A 24,014-nucleotide genomic window follows, 5' to 3' on the forward strand; every position below is an offset into this window, starting at 1 on the left:
TTGGGAACATCCTACTTCACGTGTTCACTTTGGGTGATATTGGGCTTTGCTCAATGTCAGTCTCATTCAAGGGCACGGACCTGTGGAACTTCCACTGTTAGGAACATAACTAGTACCCCATCGCAAAGGAAGGAGAAGATGGTGAGTTATGCACCAGTCCCTAAAGACTTCTGCTTGGAAATGTCACATATCATTTAAGCCCTTCTCATATGGACCAAAGCAAGTCAGATCCTAACTTCCATGGAGCTGGAATTACAGCCCTCTGAGGTTCCTGGGTGGAGGGGCACCAGATATCCCAATGAAAGGCCCTTATGACTTACGATAAAATGTTGGGAGACCTGTCCTCATGGCTAGTCTTTGTGTACACCCTTAGTTCTTTTCCTGAAAGTAACCCTTAAGGATTTTATACTAATTGCCAAATTTTCCTTCTGAAAGTCTATACCAATTACCCTCCCTACTCTCCTGCCCACCAGCGGCAGTAAGTGCCCATATTATTTACTTGAACTCTTGCATAAACTGGATATCATTGTTTAATCCTTGTCTGTTAGAAAGGTAGATATCCCATTGTCTTTTAAATGCAGCATTTTGGTACCCTGCATTCCGTTTTTTTAAGACCTAGACAAAAAAAAAAAAAAAAAGTTGATCTAAGCCGTTGTCAACCTACCAACTCGAATTCTTATGGGGCTGGTGTATGTAAGGTAGCCTCGTCCACCTTGCCGAGTATTTGAAATCCTACAAACTGTGTCAGGTTTGCTTGAGCCCAGTTGTAGAAGGGAAACAGGTGAGACTTAAAGATCATCATCATCATCATCATCTGACCTGGCCGCAGTGCTAGGGATCAAAGGAAATCTCAGAAGCTGTTGATGCAAGTGAGCATCTTGGTGATTAAGGCAGGGAGCAGGTTTACTTGACAGTTCATCACTGATTGCTACTGATATGTCAAGCCAAGTAAAATCCTGCGTGAGAACAAGTCAATAATCGGCAAATTAGGTACATGATTAACCGAGCCAACAAGATGCAGTTAACGCTGGGGAGGTCTGCCGGGACTTCACCTTCTCCCCAATCCTGTTTAGCAAGTATTAAAAACGCCTGTTTCATCACTCAGACTGATGGAGCCATGAGCCCAGTCACTTCCAGAGGCAACTTGAACGTGTGGGGGTGGGCTTACAGCTCCAGCTGTAAGGGTTGATTAGAGGGAGGTAGTAGGGATTAAATGACGCTAAGATAGAAGCAGACACTGTCAACCCCAGTGCTTTACTCTGAGGTGTGTCTGTGGGATGGGAAGCAAAACTATCCACACATTCACTGAACAGTAGAAGGGAACGATTTAAGAGACCACAAATTGCCCCGTGATCACACCAAATAAATGCAAATATGACAGATCGAGCACGTGCAGACCAAGATCAAATGAGCTGAGCAAACATTCCTATTGTCCTCATCAGCAGAATTCCCCTAAGTGACATTTTTTCAAAGCAAATTTATAAATAGCGATGAGTGGGGTTAGCTGTTTACCAGCTTGGTTTATCCCTTTCCAATTCAGAGCCTGATTTGAAAATGAATTCCCTCTTTCCTTGTCCCCTTCCCTCTTGCCCAAGCAAGTCAACTGCACGCAGTTTCCATTAGACGTGGAAGTAACTGGATCCCTGGGTCACTGGGACGCCCACGTGTTCTGAGCAGCCTGATTCTGTCCCTGTGCCCCTGTCCAGTGCCCATGATCCAGGCAGACAGGCTCTCCTTGGACTTCACTCTTCCTGCAGAGCTGTGTTCTGGGATCTTAGTGGGGAGAGAATACCAGGGTTTGGCTGTCAGCTTGCGTAGCCCACCACATAGCATTTTGATTTCATTTTGGAGGGAGGCATATTTTTACAGGCATGTTTTTCAGACCCTTCCTTTCCAAAAGAGCTTGAGGTATGGAGAAAGAGTTTGTGAAACCAAGAGAACCTTGGTTTCTTCTGTATTGGACTAAAAGTGCTTTTGGAAAGGTCTTCTCAGGACACCCCTTGTGATGATCTGGTAGCCTCCTGACAGGAATGGAGACTGCCAATTAAATCAGTGGGTACCCTCCTGGGCAGTCACCAAGCAGGAAAAATCTCAAAAGATGCTTGAGTTTTACAAGGGACCTGGTATTGAGGGGGATGCACGGGGAGGGCACGTTGAATGTTTTTCAAAAAAGTCAATTATTGAGAACATGGAACTCGGGGAGAAAGACAGAAACAGAGAAAGCAGGGATGAGTAAGAGGGGGCAGCACCAAACCACATACTTTGACCGAGCAGAGTCTCAGAGGTGCTGTAACTCAAGAGTTTCTTCTAGACAAAGACCTTAATCTTCAAGTGAAATCTTCTGTAGAACCCCATATATAAAACAAATCAATGTGACAGTTTTATTAGTGTAAGCATGGTTTATAATTCAAATCCATATTTATTATTGAAATGTTTTGATCTCTGTATACATATGTTTATTGTATGTGTGTATATATATATGTTTATATGTGTGTGTGTAACTGTGTATACAGATGGAGACAGAGACACAGAGAGAGAAACTAAACTCATGAGGTTGGTCACCCGTAGGAATAGGTGAGGAGAACAGGACTGAGAATTAGGTTTAAAAGGTACTTGTTCGGTGGGGCGGTGGAATGTGTGGTGAAGGTGGGATGAACTGGGAGATTGGGATTGACATATATACACTAATATGTATAAAATAGATAACTAATAAGAACCTACTGTATAAAAAAATAAAATAAAATAAAATTTCCTGAAACATCATCTGCCTGCCACACCCTAGAATGAAAAGTAAATTCTGTGTATTGCCTCCTGTCAAAAAAAAAAACAAGTACTTGTTTTTATCCATAATAAAACAATAAAGGTAAGGCAAGCCCTTCCCCATCTCTAAGACACACGCATGCTCACACACGTACAAAGACTGAAAATAAATATGACACAATGCTAACATTTATTCATTTGAGTGGTTGAAATATGGGTAATTTGTCACCGTATTCTTTATACTTTTCTTAATTTTAGTAATCTCTCTGTCTTTAAGAAAAGTAGGTCTGTGACAAGCTTGAGTTCTATTTTGAGTAAAACAAGCATTAAGAGGTTATAGATGATGACTCTAATCTTATACCACTCTCAGGATTCAATTTATTTATGTACTTTGTTTCGTCTGCACAGTTTTGAGAAAAATCACAGTGAATATATATAAGCAGTTGCAAAGAGCAACTGTATTTTCTTTCATCATTTCCCTTACAGGCTGTGGCTAGTCCTCAATTAAATTGATCCACAAGCTTGAAGGAGGAGAGATAGAAAATAATCGTTTCAAGGTTAAATCACTTAAAATATCTACTCACATCCCTTGCCTTAGATACAGAAGTAGAGAGGTTACACCCCAAACTTAAAATAAGCTGTGAAACTCTTTATTAAAAAACAAAACAAAACACCATTCTGGAACATGCTACATGTTCTTTTTTTTTTAATTGAAGTATAGTCATGTACAGTATTATATAAGTTACAGGTTACAATATAGTGATTCACAATTTTTAAAGGTTGTACTCTATTTATAGTTATTAGAAAATATTGGCTATATTCCCCACATTGTACAATATATCCTTGTAGCTTATTTTATACCTAATAGTTTGTACCCCTTACTCCTCTACCCCTATATTTCCCCTCCCCTCTTCCCTCTCTCCACTGGTGACTACCAGTTTGTTGTCTATATCTGTGAGTCTGCTTCTTTTTTTGTTATAGTCACTAGTTTGTTATATTTTTTAGGTTCCACATATAAGTGATATCATACATTATTTGGCTTTCTCTGTCTGACTTACTTCATTTAGCATAATGCCCTCCAAGTCCATCCATGTAGCTGCAAATGTCAAAATTTCATTCTTTTGTATGGCTGAGTAGTATTCCATTGTATATATGTACCACATCTTCTTTATCCATTCATCTGTTGATGGACACTTAGGTTGCTTCTATATCCTGGCTATTGTAAATAGCGCTAATGTGAACATTGGGTTGCAGTTACATGTTCATTTGAAACTGCATTCCTAGTTTAACATCCTGACATGAACTTGAACCTCTGCTCTGCCTGGCATTTGCTTGAACAGGATCCACCAGCGCAGTTGCTTATACAACCTTATCTGAACAGACACACATCAGGTGGATTCAAAGAAAGCCCAGTGCAGATCTTGAAGTTTTCTAATAAACAGCAGAGTAGCAGAAGTTCAGATCTGTGTTCAGAGATATTTAGAAAAGCTTTATTCCAAGATCTTCACAAAAATTAACAGCTTTTAAAATGTTCATTGAATCCCCTCTCAGTACAGATGTTTGTAGGGAAGCCAAAGTTGTTAGAAGATAAAAATTACTATTAATCATCTGATCTCTTATAAAAATGTTCTCCACTCAGAGATCCCTCCCCATTTAACACTAGTTATAATAATAATAGTCAGCGGTATTTGAGGGCTCCAATGTGCCAAGGACCGTTTCACATGAATTATTTTATCTTCACAACAACCCTGTGAGGTAGGCACCATTAGGAGCAGCCCCATTTTACAGACGAAAGAACTGAGGCAGAGTTTAGGGTCACAAAGCTGGTATGCACTGAACACAGCAGACTGGCACCTCCTTTTTCTCCTCTCTGCCGGCAGTCATTTCCAGGAACATCCTGCAGTACAATGTCAACGTGAGTGCTGACAGAGTAAAATTACAACTCAAGCCCAAGACGAGAATTTCATTAAGTCAACGAAAGTGATGCCGGAGATTTGCCTCTAAGTGCCCGGGGAAGCCTTGGTAAATGCAGATCTGGCTGAGGTAGCACAGTTAAATACTGTGGCAGAGAGAAGTGACAAGGAAGGTGACAAGATCAGTACTTCCAAGAGGGCGGTTATAATATCGTAAAGAGAGGTCCTGGAAAATTTGATGGAGACATCCAGTATGTTTACATTTGATTGTGTTGCGCCAGTCAAGCTACAGTGATGCTGCATTGTTCTCAAGTATTTCATCAACTCTAAGATACACACAATGCTCATCTTTTGACATCTCTGAAAACAGGATGCATTTTGCAATCAATGAAGTGGAGGGACTGAAATGTTTGGTGTCGCATGTTTGTGTACGTAGGAAAGCTCAGTGTTCATTCTAAAAATTAGAGCATAGTTGCAGGTATAACCTGAATATTCCTAGATATCAGATAAAAAATACTTTCATAATTATAGTTTTACTTTTCAAGGTAAATTCCCAATCAGTCAATGTTAAGAGCATCCATTTTAAGTGGCCTTTTATTAATTCCAAATATCCTCAGATAACTAGATCCTACTGTATATGTCAAGTCAGGGAGGGTATTTAAATATAATTTTTAAAATATATAAATACACAAAAATAAAGTTTAAATAAACATTCTGTGGAATGCCTATGCAGCTGTTCCAGACACAGACAAGCATGGGCGTAAGGGTGTGGACCAGTCCAGACTGCCTGATCTTGAATTTTAACCTCCAGTATTTCCAAGCTGTGTGACCTTGGGCAAGTCCCTCAGCCTCTCTGTGCCCTGATTACTTCATCTGTAAGATGGAGATAATAATATTAAACATTCATAGCATTGTTGTAAGATGTAAACGAGGTAATCTTTATAAAGCACTTACAACTGGGCTGGCACAAAGAAATGGTATAAGCTATCATCATGTTTTTCAAAGCATCCATAATGCAAACCCCACAAGCCCCCAAACAAACAAAACAAAACAAATTCCAACTGTTTTATTAAAAGATAACTTTTATTTGTGGTTTTCTCATTATAAGAAGAATTTATGACAATGATAGGAAAAATAGAAAACATTAACATTTTTAGTATATTTTCTGTTCACACACAGTAATCATTTTTACAAATATAGGATCATACCATACATACCCTTTTTACCCTGATTCTTTGCATAATGATAAGTCGGGAACAACTTTCTAAATTTGAATATTCTTCCATAAACTCATTTTAAATGCCTCAAAAATAACTCATTCTATAGATTAAAAAATTTTTTAACATCTTTATTGGAGTATAATTGCTTTACAATGTTGTGTTAGTTTCTGCTGTATAACAAAGTGAATCAGCTATATGTATACATATATCCCCATATCCCCTCCCTCTTGTGTCTCCCTCCCACCCTCCCTATCCCACCCTTCTAGGTGGTCACAAAGCACGGAGCTGATCTCCCTGTGCTATGCGGCTGCTTCCCACTAACTATCTATTTTACATTTGGTAGTGTATATATGTCCATGCCACTCTCTCACTTCATCCCAGCTTACCTTTCCCCGTCCCCATATCCTCAAGTCCATTCTCTGTGTCTGCGTCTTTATTCCTGTCCTGCCCCTAGGTTCATCAGAACCATTTTTTCTTTTTTTTTTTTAGATTCCATATATATGTGTTAACATACAGTATCTGTTTTTCTCTTTCTGACTTACTTCACTCTGTATGACAATCTCTAGGTCCATCCACCTCACTACAAATAAATTTCGTTTCTTTTTATGGATGAGTAATATTCCGTTGTATATATGTGCCACATCTTCTTTATCCATTCATCTGTCAGTGGACACTTAGGTTGGTTCCATGTCCTGGCTATTGTAAATAGTGCTGCAAGGAACATTGTGGTACATGACTCTTTTTGAATTATGGTTTTCTCAGGGTATATGCCCAGTAGTGGGATTGCTGGGTCGTATGGTAGTTCTATTTTTAGTTTTTTAAGGAACATCCATACTGTTCTCCATAGTGGTTGTATCGATTTACATTCCCACCAACAGTGCAAGAGGGTTCCCTTTTCTCCACACCCTCTCCAGCATTTATTGTTTGTAGATTTTTTGATGATGGCCATTCTGACCGGTGTGAGGTGATACCTCATTGTAGTTTTGATTTGCATTTCTCTAATGATTAGTGATGTTGAGCATCCTTTCATGTGTTTGTTGGCAGTCTGTATATCTTCTTTGGAGAAATGTCTGTTTAGATCTTCTGCCCATTTTTGGATTGGGTTGTTTGTTTTTGTATGGAAACACAAAAGACCCCAAATAGCCAAAGCAATCTTGAGAAAGAAAATCTTGAGAAAGAAGTCAGGGAATCAGGCTCCCTGACTTCAGACTATACTACAAAGCTACTGACAAAGGATTAATCTCCGAAATATACAAGCACCTCGTGCAGCTCAATATTTATTTAGTTTTTAATAATTTCCTTATGATGAATTCTTAAGAGTAGAATAGCTAGCATAAAGGAGTTACAATATGTCAAACTTATATAACAATAACAATAGCCATAAGGATAGCTGATATTGATCTGGTGCTTACTGTGAGCTGGGCTGGACTCACAATGACCCTCAGAGGTAGGAAATTTTACTATCCGCATCTTAGGGATTAGAGAGCAGAGACTCAGAGAGTTGAAGTAACTTGGCCAAGGTCACAGTGCAGCCTGGTGAAAGGTTTAGGCCCAGCTTTGAGAGAAGCCACCAGTGCCCATGATTCTGTTCTGCTTTTGTGCTTGGGAAGGCATTTTGTGACTGGGCACATTCCCAGTTTACTCTGTCTCCTCAGTGATATATTTGATTTATTTTCACAAGCAGCCCACATAAGACCCTCCTATTGATCTTAGGAGGGCACGGAGCCAAATGTGACATTGTTGATAAACCACTGTCTAAAGACAATTAAATGGGAATGTGCAGTAGATAAGAAATCACATCAGCAAGGCACTGAGAGGTAAAAACCTCCATTCCTCTGACCTCGTGGTAGAGCTCTGGCACATCTTGGAATAGGCTTGAGATGTTCATCACTTTTGCTGAACTTGACCCACACACTGTGGCTGACTAGGTCTTCAGAGCAGTACCTTCCACCCTTCTCCTGGGTTGGATCAAAAGGCAGCATGATGAGGGCATAACCTTGTGGGAAGACGAAATATGAAATCAATCCATTCATGTGCTCAACAAATGTTCACTGAATGTCAGTACTGGGGACGCAGAGATGAAAGGCATTTAAAAAATAGGGACCTGACAAGTTAGGCAACAATGGCAGCATCATGTAGGGAGAGCCGTAAGATGCGGTACCGGGTGGAAGATTAGAACTGACGTTCCAGAATCAGCTTGGTCTGGGTTTGAATCTTATCTCTGCTCTGTAGTAGCTGGAGGTTTGTGGATGAGGCTCTCTAGATTCAGCTTTGCCATCCGTAAAATGAGGGCTGTACCTCATCAGGTTGTTGTGAGAATAAATGAGATAATGCCTAGGAAATAGTAAGCACCCCATGGAGATCAGTCGATCAGTCTGGCTGGTTATAACCCTTACCGCTCACTCGCAGGTAACCTAGCAACCAGAGGTCTCTACAGGGAGAAAATGGCAAGGTCTCTGGCAGAAACCAGCGCTGCTTTGCAAACTGAGTTTTCACTGATCCTCCTCAAGACTCTAATCCAGATTGCAAAGATCAGAGTCTTCCAACTCGGTCAGGATTGGAAGGATTGGAAACAACTCAGGATTCCTGTCTCCTCTCCATCCTTTTATAAATATGTGAGGTGGCAGGGGATCGGGGTGCCTCTCCTGGGGCACATTGCACAGCACATCCAGTCGTGTCCAGCCCGAGCCCAGCTCTTCGTGGGCTGGGAGAGGGATGGACAGCGTGTATCCTGCTAGCGCTATTCTGTTGTACATTTCTCAAAGTCAATGCCATGTATCATTTATGAAGTTTGTTCCTGTCCCTTGTATGATAAACTCATCAAATGTTAGCTAAAGAGTTGGGTACAGGTAGTTTAAGACCATGAAAATAGGCCACCAATTCTAACCTGTGCAGGATTTTAGGGCAGCTTCCTGAAGGAGATGCTACCCGAGCTGACTCTTAGAAGGTGAGTTAAGCAGATAAAGAGAAAGGGAAGAGAGGGAAAGATCATTCCAAGCTGAGGGCAGTGAAGATCCCCCTTCTGTATGGGCTGTGTTGAAGCTTATATATCAATTGTCCTTTTTTTAAAAACGGTGCTTTTCTTTAGCCGTCACTTACCAACGAGGACATAGCTTTTCCTTTCAGAACTGGCTCTAACAAGGCCAGGAGGGACCAAGGAGGGCAGCCCCTCTGGAGGTTTAGTAGCTGTGACCCTGGATTGAGTTGTTGCAGATTTACAGCGTGTACACAGCCCCTGCTAGGAATCCACGTTAAATAAAAGGAAAAAAGTGGTCAAACACCACAAAGCTATGAATTACCCTTGAAACTGGGAACACACACTTTTTATGTACTGAGGGGAAGTCTTGAAAATCGGAGATCAAGACTTAGGGTTTTCAACTGTTTCTCCCTGATCTCGAAAATTTCGTGGGAGAGGGTTAACAATCTCCCAAGAAGACCCTGTCTTCAGATAGATACATCATTCTATCAGAGGCAGGCCATAACCTTGGACTCCACCAACGTTTATTGAGTATCTACTATGTGCCGTGTGTCGAGGGGCTGCAGCAGTGGACAAGGCAGAGCTGGCCCTTGTGTGGCTGCCGGACACTGGCATTAGGCCCCTCTAAGAATTCCCAAGAAGGAAGGGCCACCTACCAGGGAATGCATTGTCCCTGCCTTGCCCTGGCCTGGCCTTATTACTTAAAGTTTATCCGTGTTGGGACTTCCCTGGTGGTCCAGTGGTTAGGACTCCGTGCTTCCACTGCAGGGGGCACGGGGTTCAATCCCGGGTTGGATCCTAGCATGCCACATGGTGTGGCCAAAAAATAAATGATAAAGTTTATCCGTCTTTCTCGTGGAAATCCCTCTCTGAAACACAACTGAGAAGGAGGGGTGCTGGGATCTCACCATAGTAGTAGAGTTGGTGCTAACATTCTTTAGCAGTAACAGTCGATCCTTTTCTATTCATTTTTCATTCCCCCTACATTCCCCGCATCCCATCCCAGACATTCAAAACATACTCCTTCGAAAACCACACTTTTAGGCTTGATAACGGAGTTGGTGGGCAAGGGGTGGGGCTTGGCAGGACCCATCAGCTGCTTATCTTCACCCAGCAAACCGCCAAAGCCCCTGCCAAGCCCAGAGGGCCCTCAGGGGAACCAGACACAGTGAACACACCAGGTGAGAAGCTCTCTTTTTATTACAAAAAAAGGGTCTGGTCTCATCTTTTATAACCGTTCGTCAGAGCATCCATCTCTGCAGACCTTCCATCGGGCTACCATCACACTGAAAGGAAACTCTGAAGTTCTAGAATGCCAGCAAAGCCAGTCGGGTTCCCTGCCGCATCTCCAGGGCTGACAGCAGTGTGGTCTGTAGTGGGCGCATCCATCCCCGTGGCCTGCTGGTTCCCTCTGCAGCCTGCAGACCCATGATCTTGTCCACATTCCCTCCACTCCGCGGTGCTGGCCCGCTTGCTCTCCCCTAGTCATGCCAAGCTCATTCTGTCTCGTAGCTTTTGCACTGGTTGTTCCCTCTTTCTGGAATGTTCCTCCCTGATATTCAGGTGGCTCCTTCCTTCCTTTTGTCAGGCCTCTACCCAAACACCATGCCCTCCGTGAGCCCTTTCCCGACAAGGGACTCTAAAACTGGATGCTCCTTTATACTTTATCCCCATACTCTGCTTTATTTGGCTTCGGTCCACTTAATTTAGCTATAATTGACTAGCCACCCAATGCACACATTTTACGCGTACAGTTTGAATCCTAAAATGTGAAAACTGTGTCTATCTGAGTAAGCACCACCACAATCACGATATAAAATGTTGCCACCCCTCAGAAGCTCCCCTGGGCCCCATGCCAATCTCATACCAGCCCCCCGCTGATCTGCTTTCTGTCGCTAGAGGTTAGATTTGTCTTCCCTAGAGTTGTATGAACAGGGTAGCCTGTGCTCTTTTGTGTCTGGCCTCTTTCACTCAGCATAATACCAATGAGATTCACCCATGTTGTTGTGTGTATCCATGGCTCATCCCTTTTATTACTGAGTAGATGTCCGGTTGTATGGCTACACTATAATCGGCTTGTCTGCTCACTTGTTGATGGGCATTTGGGTTGTCTTTGGTTTGCTCTTTTTTATTCATAGCCCTCATCACTCCCTGGCATTCTGTTCCCCTCCTGTCCCCCGGAGGGCAGGAACCTTGGCCATATGATTCACTGCTGGATCCCCAGGGCCCAGAGCAGGGCCAGGCACATAGTAGGTGCTCAGTGTTTGTTGATGGAACCAATAGTTTTACATTCATTTTCCCCTGTAGCATGAGGCCTGGGCAAGACACAGGCTTGCAAGCTGGACTTCAGATCTTTCTTTCCTATGAACCCAATCTAGAGACCTTCAGGCCTTCCAAGGGAAACCAAACGTTAGCTGGGGCTCCCTGCTCCGTGCGCAGTGTGTCTGTGCCCTGTCGTCCTGGCCAGGATTTCTGAGTTCCTGTGGCTTCTTCCTCTTGCATCTTTTGATCTCTGCTTTCTTGCCCTGTGATATCCAGGAATGGTGCTCTCTCTCTTTGCTGGGTTCCATAAGAAATTTCATCACATCAAGGCTCTTAACAATTTCCCTTCGTTTTTTTCTCTTTTTTTATTTCTTGGATTTGGGAGTGTGGGGAGGGGTCACAGGAAGAGGCCACATTGTGGCCTGGGTGGTCCCCAACATCTTGCTGCTCTCTCCTCCCCTCCCTTTACCTCTCTCTAGCTCCCTCCCTATTTCCAGTAGCCAAAAATGTCTTCCTCTGTCTCTCCCAGAAAAGTCCCGCCTGCCCTCACGTTCCTTGGTTTCTTGCTTTCTTCTCAAGCAGTGTGTTGCAGAACAGTTTTTCCCCCAATAAGATTAGTAAAATGGCTCCATCTCATCACAGGCACCCCTGTCTTTGTCTTACCAGCACAGCCTCCCAAGAGGGAAGAGATACTCCGGGTCAGAGAAACGGAATCCAAAACACAAAGCAGCTTGTGTCCTGAGTATGATTCTGTTGGCAGTCCTGCAGGCTACTTTAGGAGCCCCTTTCTGTCATCAGAGGCCCTCCCACCCTGACACATAGCATAGATTCTCTTTCCCAAAGACAGGAAGGTAACCCTTGATCTCCCCATATGAGCAAGGCTGACCAGCACCACGTTCTGGCTGCCTGTTTATTCAGTGTAGTGGCCTAGAATGCAGCGGATTCGGGACACACTCTCCTAAGCTGACTGCTTGGGTGCAAAGCACAGTTCTACCACTTACCAACTCTTGAGCAAGTGATGTAACCTCTCTGTGCCTCAGTTTCCTCATATGCAAAGTGGGGATAGTGATTTGTATTCAGTGGGGCTATTATAAGCATTAAATAAGATCGTACATGCAAATCACTTAGAACAGTGCCTGGCCTCATTGAATGTTACCTCGTAGTATCATCCAAGCAGTTAGCAAACAAAAATCAGGAAAACTGTATAGAGTTTACTAAAAATTCCTAAGAACTTTTCCTAAAGAGGTTATGTCCTTTCAGTAGCTGTATCACCAAATTCCACTGTGTTGGTGTACACTTCACTCTGGGTACGATTTCCTTTGGGCCTAAAGGTTTTCATTCAGTCAGTCAAGATCTTTGCTGAGTACCCACTATGTGCCAGGCACTGCTCTAGGCCCCAGGGGATACCATATGGAATAAAACAGACAAGTCTCCTACTTATTTATTTATTTATTTACTTTTCTGGATTCAAAGCTGGTTAACATATTTATTTGTTTGTTTGGTTTTTTTATTGAGGTATAGTTTATGTACAATATTATATAAGTTTCAGGTGTACAACATAGTGATTCACAATTTTTAAAGATTACATTCCATTTATAGTTATTCTAAGGTCTCCCAGTCTTAAGAAGTTTGTGTTCAAGAGTAGTGAGATGGACTATAAATTAGCAGATAAGTGACAAGGTTTTTTTCAAAGAGTTTTTGATGAGTTTTTGCTGAGGACAGAAAAGAAGTGATAGAAGCATTTTAGAATGGGTGGTTAGGGATGCCCTTTCTAAGGTCGTGGTGTTTAGGCAGGCATGATTGACAAGAAGCAGGCAGCTGGGGACTTCCCTGGTGGTCCAGTGGTAAAGAATCCACCTTCCAATGCAGGGGACGCGGGTTTGATCCCTGGTCTGGAAACTAAGATCCCACATGCCACGGGGCAACTAAGCCTGGATGCCACAACTACTGAGCTCGCGTGCCTCAACAAGAGAGCCCACGTGCTGCGAACTACAGAGCCCATGCGTCCTGGAGCCCGCGTGCCACAACTAGAGAGAGAAAACCCACAAGCCACAACTAGAGAGAAGCCTGCGCGCCACAGCGAAGAGCCCGCTCTGAAATGAATGATCCCGCGTGCCTCAGCGAAGATCCCGTGTGCCACAACTAAGACCCAATGCGGCCAAAACTAAAATAAATAAATTGTTGAAAAAAAGCAGGCAGCTGTAAGATCAGGAGGAAGAGCTTGTGCAAAGGCCCTGAGGCTGGGATGAGCTTGGCATATTCCAGAAACAGAGAGGAGAACAGTGTGGCTGGAACACAAGGAGAGAGAAGTTTGGAGGTGGGCAAGAGGAAATTATGGGCCACGTATGGCCAGCAGGCAGCAAAACCATCCAGAACTTTCTTGACCTCTTTTTGCATCTTCTCCCGTGGTTCATCTTCCTGTCCTCAGGTGCCCAACCCACTCTGCTCAAGTCTGACGCTAGCACTCCTGGGCTCTGCCTTCTTCCCCCTTCTCTGCTCACTGGCATCTTCAGGAAACTTACAAACCAGGCCAGCCACCAGCTATGCTGGAAGCTACAGCCAGGTTCTTGGAAAACTTAAGGTGACCTCCCACCGTTAAGACTCATGCAAATCCAAGTTCAAGTCCTCGCTTGGCCACCAACCACAGTCAGTGGCCCTGGGTATGTTACTTAACTTCTCTAGCAGCCTTTGTTCTCTCCTGAGAAATGGGGAGGAGAATAAGATTTCTGGGAGGATGAAATGAGATACCATATATCAGCTTTTGCCATTATGCCTGGCACATAGCAAGTGCCTAGAAAGAAGAATAGGTACTTCTTATTTTTGATGATTACGTTTTCCGCCACTGCAAGAGGACATGTGGTGAAAGAATCAAGAATTGCACCTATGTAGATGTAGTCTCCCCTGCTCCTTATTGTAAGGAATCGTGTTTGGTTCCTCTCTGTCTTCGGGCTGCTTGATCCTCACGATGGAGCCCAGCGTGATGATTGTAACAGTCCGCAAATATAGGTGCTGTTTCCTTCCCAGAAGCTTAGGGGCTCGTTCGCATAGCTGGTAGACAGACAGCCCAGCAGTGCCCACACTGGTCCAGTCAGCATCTAATGAAGTGACTTGGACACTGTAAGTAGGAACTGAAAATGACAAACGAGGCCACGTGGAAGGAAGGGAGCCTCCCACCTCCACCGGAGCACGGCCCACCGCTCTCATCCTTGCACGCTTCCTGGAGCACTCAGCCCTTTGAAGGAGAGAAAAGAGGTGGTGCAGAGCTTTAAATGAGGAATCAGCCAGACCCACTTTGCCACGGGCCTAGCTGGAGGCGGAAAGAGATGCACAGGCCCCCAGGAGCGACCCACCACTGCCAGTTGTCACCAGATGCCACCAGAGACTCTGGTCATGTGGCTTCGAGCAGCCCTCACTCACACATGCTGCTTCCCTGCCATCCAACCGACTGCTGCGTGTGCCCTGCCATCTGAGGCAGAATCAACATGAGACATCGGGAGGCTGGGGATGCAGCCAGCACGGAGCTGGGCGCGGCAGGCTCTCCGCGGGAAATGTCGGCATTCGCCGCTGCTCCTGTCCACGTGGGCCCTCAGCGAGCAGGTGGTCCAAATAGCAATAAACTTACTTACCCGCCCCCCGCCCCGCTTTCCCAGGGTCCTGGACCCAGTAATAACATCTTCCTGAAGGACGATGACTCTGTCTTTAACCTTGCCCTCTGTGGCAGGTGTGTATTGGCGTGGCTTCCAGAAGCATCTCTCAGCTGCACGCTCCCTGCCTGTGGACGCTTTCCCTTCTGGGAAAGTGACGGGCCCTGCTCAACGGTGCAGCCCCCTCTGCTCTCTCCTCCAGCTCCTCTGGAAACCCACTAAGTTATCTTAACTACCATTCCTCCTTGGTCTCTGCCAAGAAGGGGGCAGATTGAAAATTGGATCAAATATTTGCTGTGGTTTCTTTCTTTGTCCCTGAAGCGCTCGTAAAAGTTGTATTTTCATGCCACTTTGGGGTATGACTGATGACTCAAAGGCACAGCCCTCACATTGCATGCCAACGTGGGTTGTTTTTCAGAGGCCAAGGGAAAGAAGAGAACTTTGGTGAGAGAGGGGGAGTTTATTGGGGGTTGTGGCGCTGTCACCCTCTGGGTGACCTTACTGCCTGGTCAAGAGAGGCCAGCTGCCTTGAGAGACAGACTTGGCCCTGCAGGCAGCCTGTGCACACACATCCCCCATCGGGGTTGGGTCACATGCCTTCTAATCCTCTTCCAAGGCTTTCTGCGGATCTATTAGGCAGAACGTGCTAGGAAGCAACCTCCTTAGTCCTTCAAGCACGGCACGGTCCTCCAAGCAGCCTGGAATCGATCGTGATGGGATCCTGGAACTGAGGAAACAGATGTCCCTGGTGCCAAGCCTGAGTTATCAATCCCCAGTGCTGGGGCATGAGAAAGCAACTCTGGCCAGGGTCTGAGTTCTTGGAAGATGGACTCTGCCTAGTGTCAGCCAGGCTGCCGTCTAGGCTTCCTAGAGAGCAGAGGCTCTCCAGAACCAGATGGCCTCCATGCACACCAGCTTCTTACTGTGCTCCTGTTCTCCCTGCCCTGGAAAGCGGTCTCTGCATTTGGCTGGCTTGATCCTCCTTGTATTTCTAGCCTCCCACCCTCCCCAGGTTATAGCAGCCATGAACGATGCTACGTGACGCTGCTTGGTGTATGTTAACCTATGAAGAGGGTAACTATGTATTCCAAACGAGAGCACTCTCAAGAGTGAAAGGAGGAACAGGAGATGGAAACTAGGACATCCCTGGGCAAACTGGGATAGATAGACACCCTACACATAATAGGTTGGAACTTGACCAACAAAAGATGCTGCCCTCCTGGGTGATTCTCTCCCACTGCCCCGAAGAAATGGAAACATTTGCTGGCACTTTACTATCATCTTGGGAGGTGAACCAGGAAGAAAGAGAAGCATGAGGTCAGGAAATCTTGAAGGCTATGCTGAAATAACAAATAAGCCTCAACATGTCAGTAGCTTGATTTTTTTTTTTTTTCATGTGTACAACATTATAGTGGGTTGGCCAAAAAGTTCGTTCAGTTTTAAGTAAAAATAAAAGACGTATTTTTCATTTTCGCCAAGAACTTTACTGAAAAACGTATTCATTAACCGAATGAACTTTTTGGCCATCCCAGTATTTCAGCTTCTGTATGCCCTGCAGTGTGCTCCCCACCAAAGTTTTGTTTCCATCCATCACCATACAGTTGACCCCCTTCACCCATTTTGCCCTCCCCCACCCCTCTTCCCCTCTGGTAGCCACTACCCCGTTCTCTGTGTCAGTGGCCTAATTTAGTAAGTGTTTATCGCTTGCTTGTGTCAGTATTTCCGGCTTCCCTCCAAGTGCTAATCTAGGATCCAGGCCATGCCTATCTTGTGACTCCATCATCTTGGGCTTTAAGAGAACTCTGGTTCTCTCTAGAGGCAGATAGGTAGGGAGAGCGAGCAAGCAGGAGATGGCACAGAATGTTTTATGACAGGGTCTAGAAGCGGAGTTCATCCCACAGCATATGTTCCATTGACGGGAACACTGTCACATGCTCCCACGTAAAAGCAAGGAAGCTGGGAAGGAACAAGACACTGATACAGACAGTGACCATCAATCTCTACCACAGTGGTCACTAAGGAACAGTGTCAAAGGAGGAAAAGAAGGAAGACAAGCGATGGAGCAAAGAAAGTCCAAAGAAAGAAAGTGTACATTGGACAACATCCCATTGAGAATTTTTTTAATTTATTTATTTATTTATTTATTTTTGGCTGAGTTGGGTCTTCGTTGCTGTGCGCGGGCTTTCTCTAGTTGCGGCGAGCAAGGGCTACTCTTCATTGCAGTGCGTGGGCTTCTCATTGCGCTGGCTTCTCTCGTTGTGGAGCACGGGCTCTAGGCGCGCAGGCTCAGTAGTTGTGGCTCGTGGACTCTAGAGCACAGGCTCAGTAGTTGTGGCACACGGATTTAGTTGCTCCGCGGCATGTGAGATCTTCCCGGACCAGGGCTCTAACCCGTGTCCCTGCATTGGCAGGCGGACTCTTAACCACTATGCCACCAGGGAAGTCCCTCCATTGAGAATTGAAAAGGTGAAGTCATAATGGCCGTCCAAAGTCATCTCTCAAATCTTGATGATCTATAGGCATGCACAGATTCCTTGGGCCACAATGTCCATCACGTGCATGCCTGGTGGTGCATGACTGAGGCTTGCTGCCTGTAACTCTGCCCCTTTCTCTCCTATTCAGGAAAGCACATTAGAAGACAAGGGAGGGCAGGTGATTATTACTGGAAACAAAACCTTCAGTACATTGCAACTTAGTCTGCTTTCAATGGAATTCATTTACAGATTCAGTATTTTATGCATTTGATATTTTACAAATATTTATTGATCAAACTCTGCTCAAGATGAATTAGACAGAGCAATGAATTATTATCACGATAGCAGAAACTTTCAAGGTGTGTTTACCATATACAGAGTACTGACTATTCTAAGCACTTTACATGGTTTGACTCATTTAATCTTTACAACAGTGTTTTGCTGTATTATTATTATGTTTTGAAATTATACCCATTTTAAAGATAAGGAGACTGAGGCACAGAGAATTGAAATAGCTTGTGCAAGTGTCACAGCAAGTAAGCAGCAGAGCATGGGTTCTAATCAGGCAGTCTAGCTCGGAAGTTCTCAGTCTTAACCACTCTACCATGCAGAAGAAATCCCTGCCCTCCTGGAGTTTATGTTCTTCTGAGTAGACAGACAATAAACATAAAAACATTATATCAGGGCTTCCCTGGTGGTGCAGTGGTTAAGAATCCGCCTGCCAATGCAGGGGACACAGGTTCGATCCCTGGTCCGGGAAGATCCCACATGCCACCGGAGCAACTAAACCTGTGTGCAACTACTGAGCCTGCACTCCAGAGCCCGCAAGCCACAACTACTGAAGCCTGCGTGCCACAACTACTGAAGCCTGTGCTCCTAGAGCCCGTGCTCCACAACAAGAGAAGTCACCACAATGAGAAACCCACGCACCGCAACGAAGAGTAGACCCCGCTCACCACAACTAGAGAAAGCCCGCGTGCAGCAACGAAGACCCAATGCAGCCAAAAATAAATAAATAAATTTATTTTTTTTAAAAAACATTATATCATTTTAGAGGGTGATAAGTGCTTTGAAGAAAATAAAGCACAACAAAGAGATACAGGATTGGGACACCTCAGACCCACATGTCCCAGTGCCCCTGCCTCACAGATTCTTCCTTAAATGAAAACTGCCCTCCGTACTTTCGTGGAGGGACTCTGAGGAGCCGGCCAAAATAGATGTCCTCCCTCTCCTCTGACAAATACCTTTTCCCAGAGTCATTTGATTGGTTGGACAGCAAGCACTGCTGCTGGTCCTAAGCCATTTCTGTGCCCCTGGGCTGGGCAGCCAGTTCAGCAAGAGATGACTGATGCCCAGATTAATGATGAGCAATGGCCCCATGCAAGTAATCACCTTCCCCCAACTTTTCCTCATGGGGGTGATAACCTGGACCCCAAATGAAGTATATCCTTCTCACCTCGGCACCAAGGAAGTTACACTCCTTCCTCTGGCTGATAGCAGTTTGTAGACATGGTCTGGGTAGTCGGACATTTACGAGGTTGCTAAGGAACAAATGCTCTGGTTACAAAGGGCTCCGAAAGGAGCATCGGTTTGTCATATCACTTCAAATCATTTATTTTATCCCATAAAGACAGCTGCAACCAACGGGCTATGGGGTAGAGGGAAGCTAAATACAAACATTCGTTTCCTGAGAGGTGGAGGAAATTTCCACTTCCTACGCAACGCCCCTTCCCAGGCCCCCAGATACAAAAACTAGAACCATGTGCTTCTCCTCTTCGATCCTTATGATTTGCAAATAAGTGACTCAGAGTCACAAGGTACTTAATAAAATGGTTATTATCTTCCAGGCATTGCCCTAAGCATTATCTCATGTCATCCTTATAACATCCCCAGAAGGTGGGTGTTATTATTCCCTAGTATGCAAACCAGGAAGAGGGTAAAAGATTCGCCTAACTTCAAACAGTAGCAAATGGCAGTCAGAATTCAAACCCAGATCTGTCTGACAGCAAAACCTTTGTACCTAAGCTTATAGACTCTTTTGGTTTCAATTATCACATTTCAGATGGGAAAAACTGGCAATTCTGCTGATGAGGAAGTCACATTAGTAGATTTCCTGGAGTTTCATTCTTTGAAGTTCGTGAAAGGGGTTACAGTGGATGTCAGTAACCCATATAACCCTCTTTATGGCGGGGAAAGTGGTGAGAGAGAGCTTAATCCCACAGTGGTGGTTTTTATCTGCTAAAAACCTACACTTTGAATGTTCTCTGGAAGTCACGGTGCAAATGACTTTCCTGTGGAATGATTTTGCAAGAGTTCGCAAGATGATTGCATTTCTACTGGGGTCTTATTGATTTTCTCATCAACAAGTAAGAAACATGGGTGCCCTCTTTGCCTTTTCCTTCATTCTCTCTGTCCAGCCCATGGTCAAGCCCTGTCCTCTCTTCCCTAGAAATGTTCCTGCAAAGTTGTCCCCTGTTCTCATTCACTGTCCTAATCAAGACGCCTGTCACCTCACACTTGGGTTTCTGCAATTGCTTGCTAACTGGTCTTTCTGCTTCTTTTCATTCCCTCTTCTAGAACATCTCATAGGCTGCCTGCAAATGAATTCCTCAGAACATTCCTCCCATCACGTCATCAGTTACTGCTCAAGGATCTTCTGTGGCTCCCACTTGCCTGCCGCGGGATTTCACCATTCCCTAGGACAGGCCCCCTTGGATCACACTTGCTCTCCCATTCCCCTCACCCCATTCCTGGTTGCCTTCACCCACCACTCTGTCTCCCACTGATTGCTTCCAGTTCTGAGCCTGGTTTCCATTGAAACAGAGTTTCATAGTTAATTGCTGGTCGATGGGAGGCCAGGCACTGTGAGGGCACTGCACCTAAACAGATCTAGGTCCAAATTTTTGCTTGCTCACTTGGTCACTGGGTGACTTTTGATACGTTGCTGGACTTCTCTGAGCCTCAGTTTTCTTATCTGTAAAATAAGATACAAATAGTGCTGATCTTACAGGGGTTTTGCAAGAGTTGAACGAAATCATGATGACGATGGTGGTGGTGATGACAGCTCACGTGTATTTTGTATTTGCTTTGTGCCAGGCACTGTTATCAATATGATCTTATTTCTCACAACAACCTATAACATAGGTACTGTTATTTTCAGTTTTGCAGATGGGAAAATTGAGGGAGGGACAGGTGAAGCTAATAAGTTCCAGATTCTCTCCCAGGTAGTCTGGCTCCTTAGCCCTCTTTTCTTAACTACTCCGATATACCACCTTCCTTTAGTGAATGATCAGTCAATGGTGTCTGGTAACATAGGTTCATAATTCTTTACCTGAAACTCTTAAGTGCCAGATGCAATTTGGAATTCAGAATTGGGGGAATTATTAAAAAGTTATACTTGGCATACGCTATGTGTTCTATAACACCCCAGTAGGGACTGGAGCAAAAACCCATCTCTCTCTCTCTCTCTCTCTCTCTCTCACAGACACACACACACACACACACAGAAAAAAAACCATAAAAGCTGAAAAGAAATTATGGCCTTATAGTCATAAAACTATTAGCAACAATTATAATAAATGGTGACTGTTATTATTACAACTTTCATGACTCTTGTTTTACTTATAATCAAATGAGCTTATAGTAAAATGTACTCAGAAGTATCTCTCAGTTAACTAATGGGGCTGGAGGGGAAGGTGCTTGTTATGAGACCGGGTCTGCACCCTGTGTCACATGCTCTCTTCTTTTCCCAGTATGACTTCATGGAGCGTCTGGACGGGAAGGAGAAATGGAGCGTGGTCGAGTCACCCAGGGAACGCCGGAGCATACAGACCCTGGTTCAAAACGAAGCCGTGTTTGTCCAGTACCTGGATGTGGGCCTGTGGCACCTGGCCTTCTACAATGACGGCAAAGACAAAGAGATGGTTTCCTTCAACACTGTAGTCTTAGGTAGGTACGGGATCTCTGAGATGATATGTCATGAAGGAAAGGATGGAGGTGTCTGGCTTCTCTGTTGAAGGCACATCTTCCAAGGTGGTCCTACTGTGTAGGGGACCAAACCAGCATCCTTAATTTAGGGTTCATAGTATCATCCACCTAAAACTAGCCCTGATTAAAATATGAATGCTACTTAAATCATGAAAAAGCCACTGTGAGTACCAGGGATTGAGTTGCAGTGAAGAGCTTGGGTCCGACCACCTGGCTCAAGCCCTGGCCACACAACCTAGGCAAATCATTGGACTTTTGTCAGCTCAGTTCCTCATGGTAAAATAGAACTAACCAGTCCCTCCTGATACTGCTACTGTAAGGAGTAAATAAAATAAGTTACAGGTATAAATCCCTAAACAGCCAGTAAATACTGACCATTTGTGTCAGGTCACAATTTTTCTCAAAACTCAAGGAAAGCTCAAACTAAATTTTTTTTTTTAAAACCTGAAAAATAAATCAGGAAAATGATATAACCATAAGAAAGAAATCATATCTTTGTCCCCAAATTGGTAAATCTCAAAAAGCTTTAATTAAGCCCTTGTCATTTGGGGCATGTTTTATAGCAGTCCTTTTTAGTAGCCACTGGGGAAAAGCTAAGATTTTATCCAAAATTTCCCCTTATATGTGCATACAAACCTGTAAGAGGGCCATTATTTTGAGAATATTTCATGAGGTTTTCTAAAGCAAGCCCTAAGAATTTTAACAATCATATCACCTATAAATAATTTTCATAACATTTATTTTGTGATTAGGTTTTAACCTTCTTACTAATGATAATAACTGATCCTCTCTGAATCAGGGCAGATTGTTAGACCCATTTCACAGAGGAATAAACTGAGGTTCAGGAAACTGAGTCCCTCAAGGTCCCAGGATATGGAAATGGTGGAAATGGCATGGACTTCTGGACCTCATTCATTGCCTTTCTGCAACGCCATGTTGTCCCAGCAGTGTTTAGTTGTGGACCTCAAGTTTCACTAGAGAAACCTAGATAAGATGGTTGATCCAGGATTAAATCCTGCCTTTTCTTTCCCACATCCTACCTGGGAGAGTCACTAAACTCCCTGAGCCTCAGGTTCCTCGTTTGTGGGAAGGTAATGACCATATCTCCGAAGGGAGGGATGATGTGACTTCACGTACTGAACCTGTCTGGAATGGAGCTGGTAGTCACTCGTGAAAGCTGATGATTTTTTAAGAGCTTATCTTGTACAGCTGTTTTTCTATTGACTGCATGTTAAGAACTTCTCTGTTGGTTTCATGGATTGCTCTGAAGGATTCCCTGATTCTTGAAAGAGAACCTGAAATTCAGATGGCAGCCACAACTTCAGAATGGGACAAAATTAGGTAGGATTTGGTATTTACCATAGCATTGAAGTTAATGCTTAGTCCCTCTGTTAAGGAAAGATTGGCCCTAACAGGGTTAGCCAAATGCTCCTTTTAAAGCAGTGCTTGGCATGCCAGAGCCCATGGGCCAAGTCTGGCCCACTGCCTATTTTTATAAATAAAGTTTTATTGGACCACAGCCACGTTCATCTGTTGACAAATTGTCTGTGGCAGCTATAACAACAGAGTTGAGTGGTTGCAGTGGAGACAGTTTGGCCCATAAAGCCTAAATATTTACTCTCTGTCACTTGACAGAAAAAGTTTGCCAAGCCCTGCTCTACACTAATGGCATAAACTTTGTATCAGGAAAGTCACTGGAGAAGTCTTCCACCGTTAGGGAAAGTTCCCAGGAGCATGTTATGTACCAATGAGGGGGAAAAAAAAAGTAAAAGGATAAAAACCAGATCACAAAAGAAAGAAACTGGCAACACATTTAGAACTAGTTTGAGACGGTAAGATAAAGAACAATCTTTTGCTTAAGAACATGATGGGAAATAATATCCTTTTGGTCACCTTGTGTGTTTTTTTAAAAAAATTTTTTGTAAATCTTTTTTTTTTTTTTCTAATTTTTATTGGAGTATAGTAGATTTACAATGTTGTGTTAGTTTCAGGTGTACAGTAAAGTGCGTCAGTTATACATATACATATATCTACTCTTTTTTAGATTCTTTTCCCATATAGGTCATTGCAGAGTAGAGTAGAGTTCCCTGTGCTATACAGTTGGTCCTTATTAGTTATCTATTTTATATGTAGTAGTGTGTACATGTCAATCCCAATCTTCCAATTTATCCCCCCCCTTTCCCCCCTTGGTAACCATAAGCTTGTTTTCTACATCTGTGACTCCATTTCTGTTTTGTAAATAAGTTTATTTGCACCATTTTTTGAGATTCCACATATAAGTGATAGCATGTGATATTTGTCTTTCTCTGTCTGACTGACCTCACTCAGTATGACAATCTCCAGGTCCATGCATTCGCCTTGTGTTTAAACGCAAAGGCTTGATACGCATGACAGTAAACCCCACACACAGCAGCAGGCTTAGCTGGAGTCTATAAAGACTCAGTGGAATGGTTAATAACAAAAACAGTAACAACAGCACATCTATAGAGAGTTGACCATGTACTAGCCCCTGGACTTGGCCCTTCTGGGGACTCGATCAGTTAACCCATAGAGTAGTTATATGAGGTCATTACTACCAATATTCTGTTTTCCAGTTGAGGAAGCCCAGACTCAGAGAAGTTAAACAAGTTGCCCAAGGTCACACACAGCTAGTAAGAGGTAGAGTCAGGATTCAAACTTTCCCAGAGCCTGTGCTCTTAACCACTGGATTGCTTTGGATTCTAGCCAGATAAATCCCTTTCCCCTTCCACACAGCGAGTTGTCTGGGGGCCATATTA

The 24,014-nt window shown here is 44.0% G+C and overlaps 1 protein-coding gene across 3 annotated transcripts in view; it reads left to right on the forward strand.

Moving 5' to 3' along the window:
• Positions 1 to 24,014, forward strand: part of TENM2 (teneurin transmembrane protein 2) — a 988,081-nt gene that overhangs the window by 786,391 nt on the left and 177,676 nt on the right. For all 3 annotated transcript variants that reach the window (XM_061188437.1, XM_061188438.1, XM_061188439.1), the window contains one exon: positions 21,003 to 21,198. In XM_061188437.1, coding sequence (XP_061044420.1) covers positions 21,003 to 21,198 — 196 coding nt within the window. The remainder of the gene's footprint in view (positions 1 to 21,002; positions 21,199 to 24,014) is intronic.

Source organism: Eubalaena glacialis, chromosome 4 (assembly GCF_028564815.1).
Source record: "Eubalaena glacialis isolate mEubGla1 chromosome 4, mEubGla1.1.hap2.+ XY, whole genome shotgun sequence".
Lineage (NCBI taxonomy): Eukaryota > Metazoa > Chordata > Mammalia > Artiodactyla > Balaenidae > Eubalaena > Eubalaena glacialis.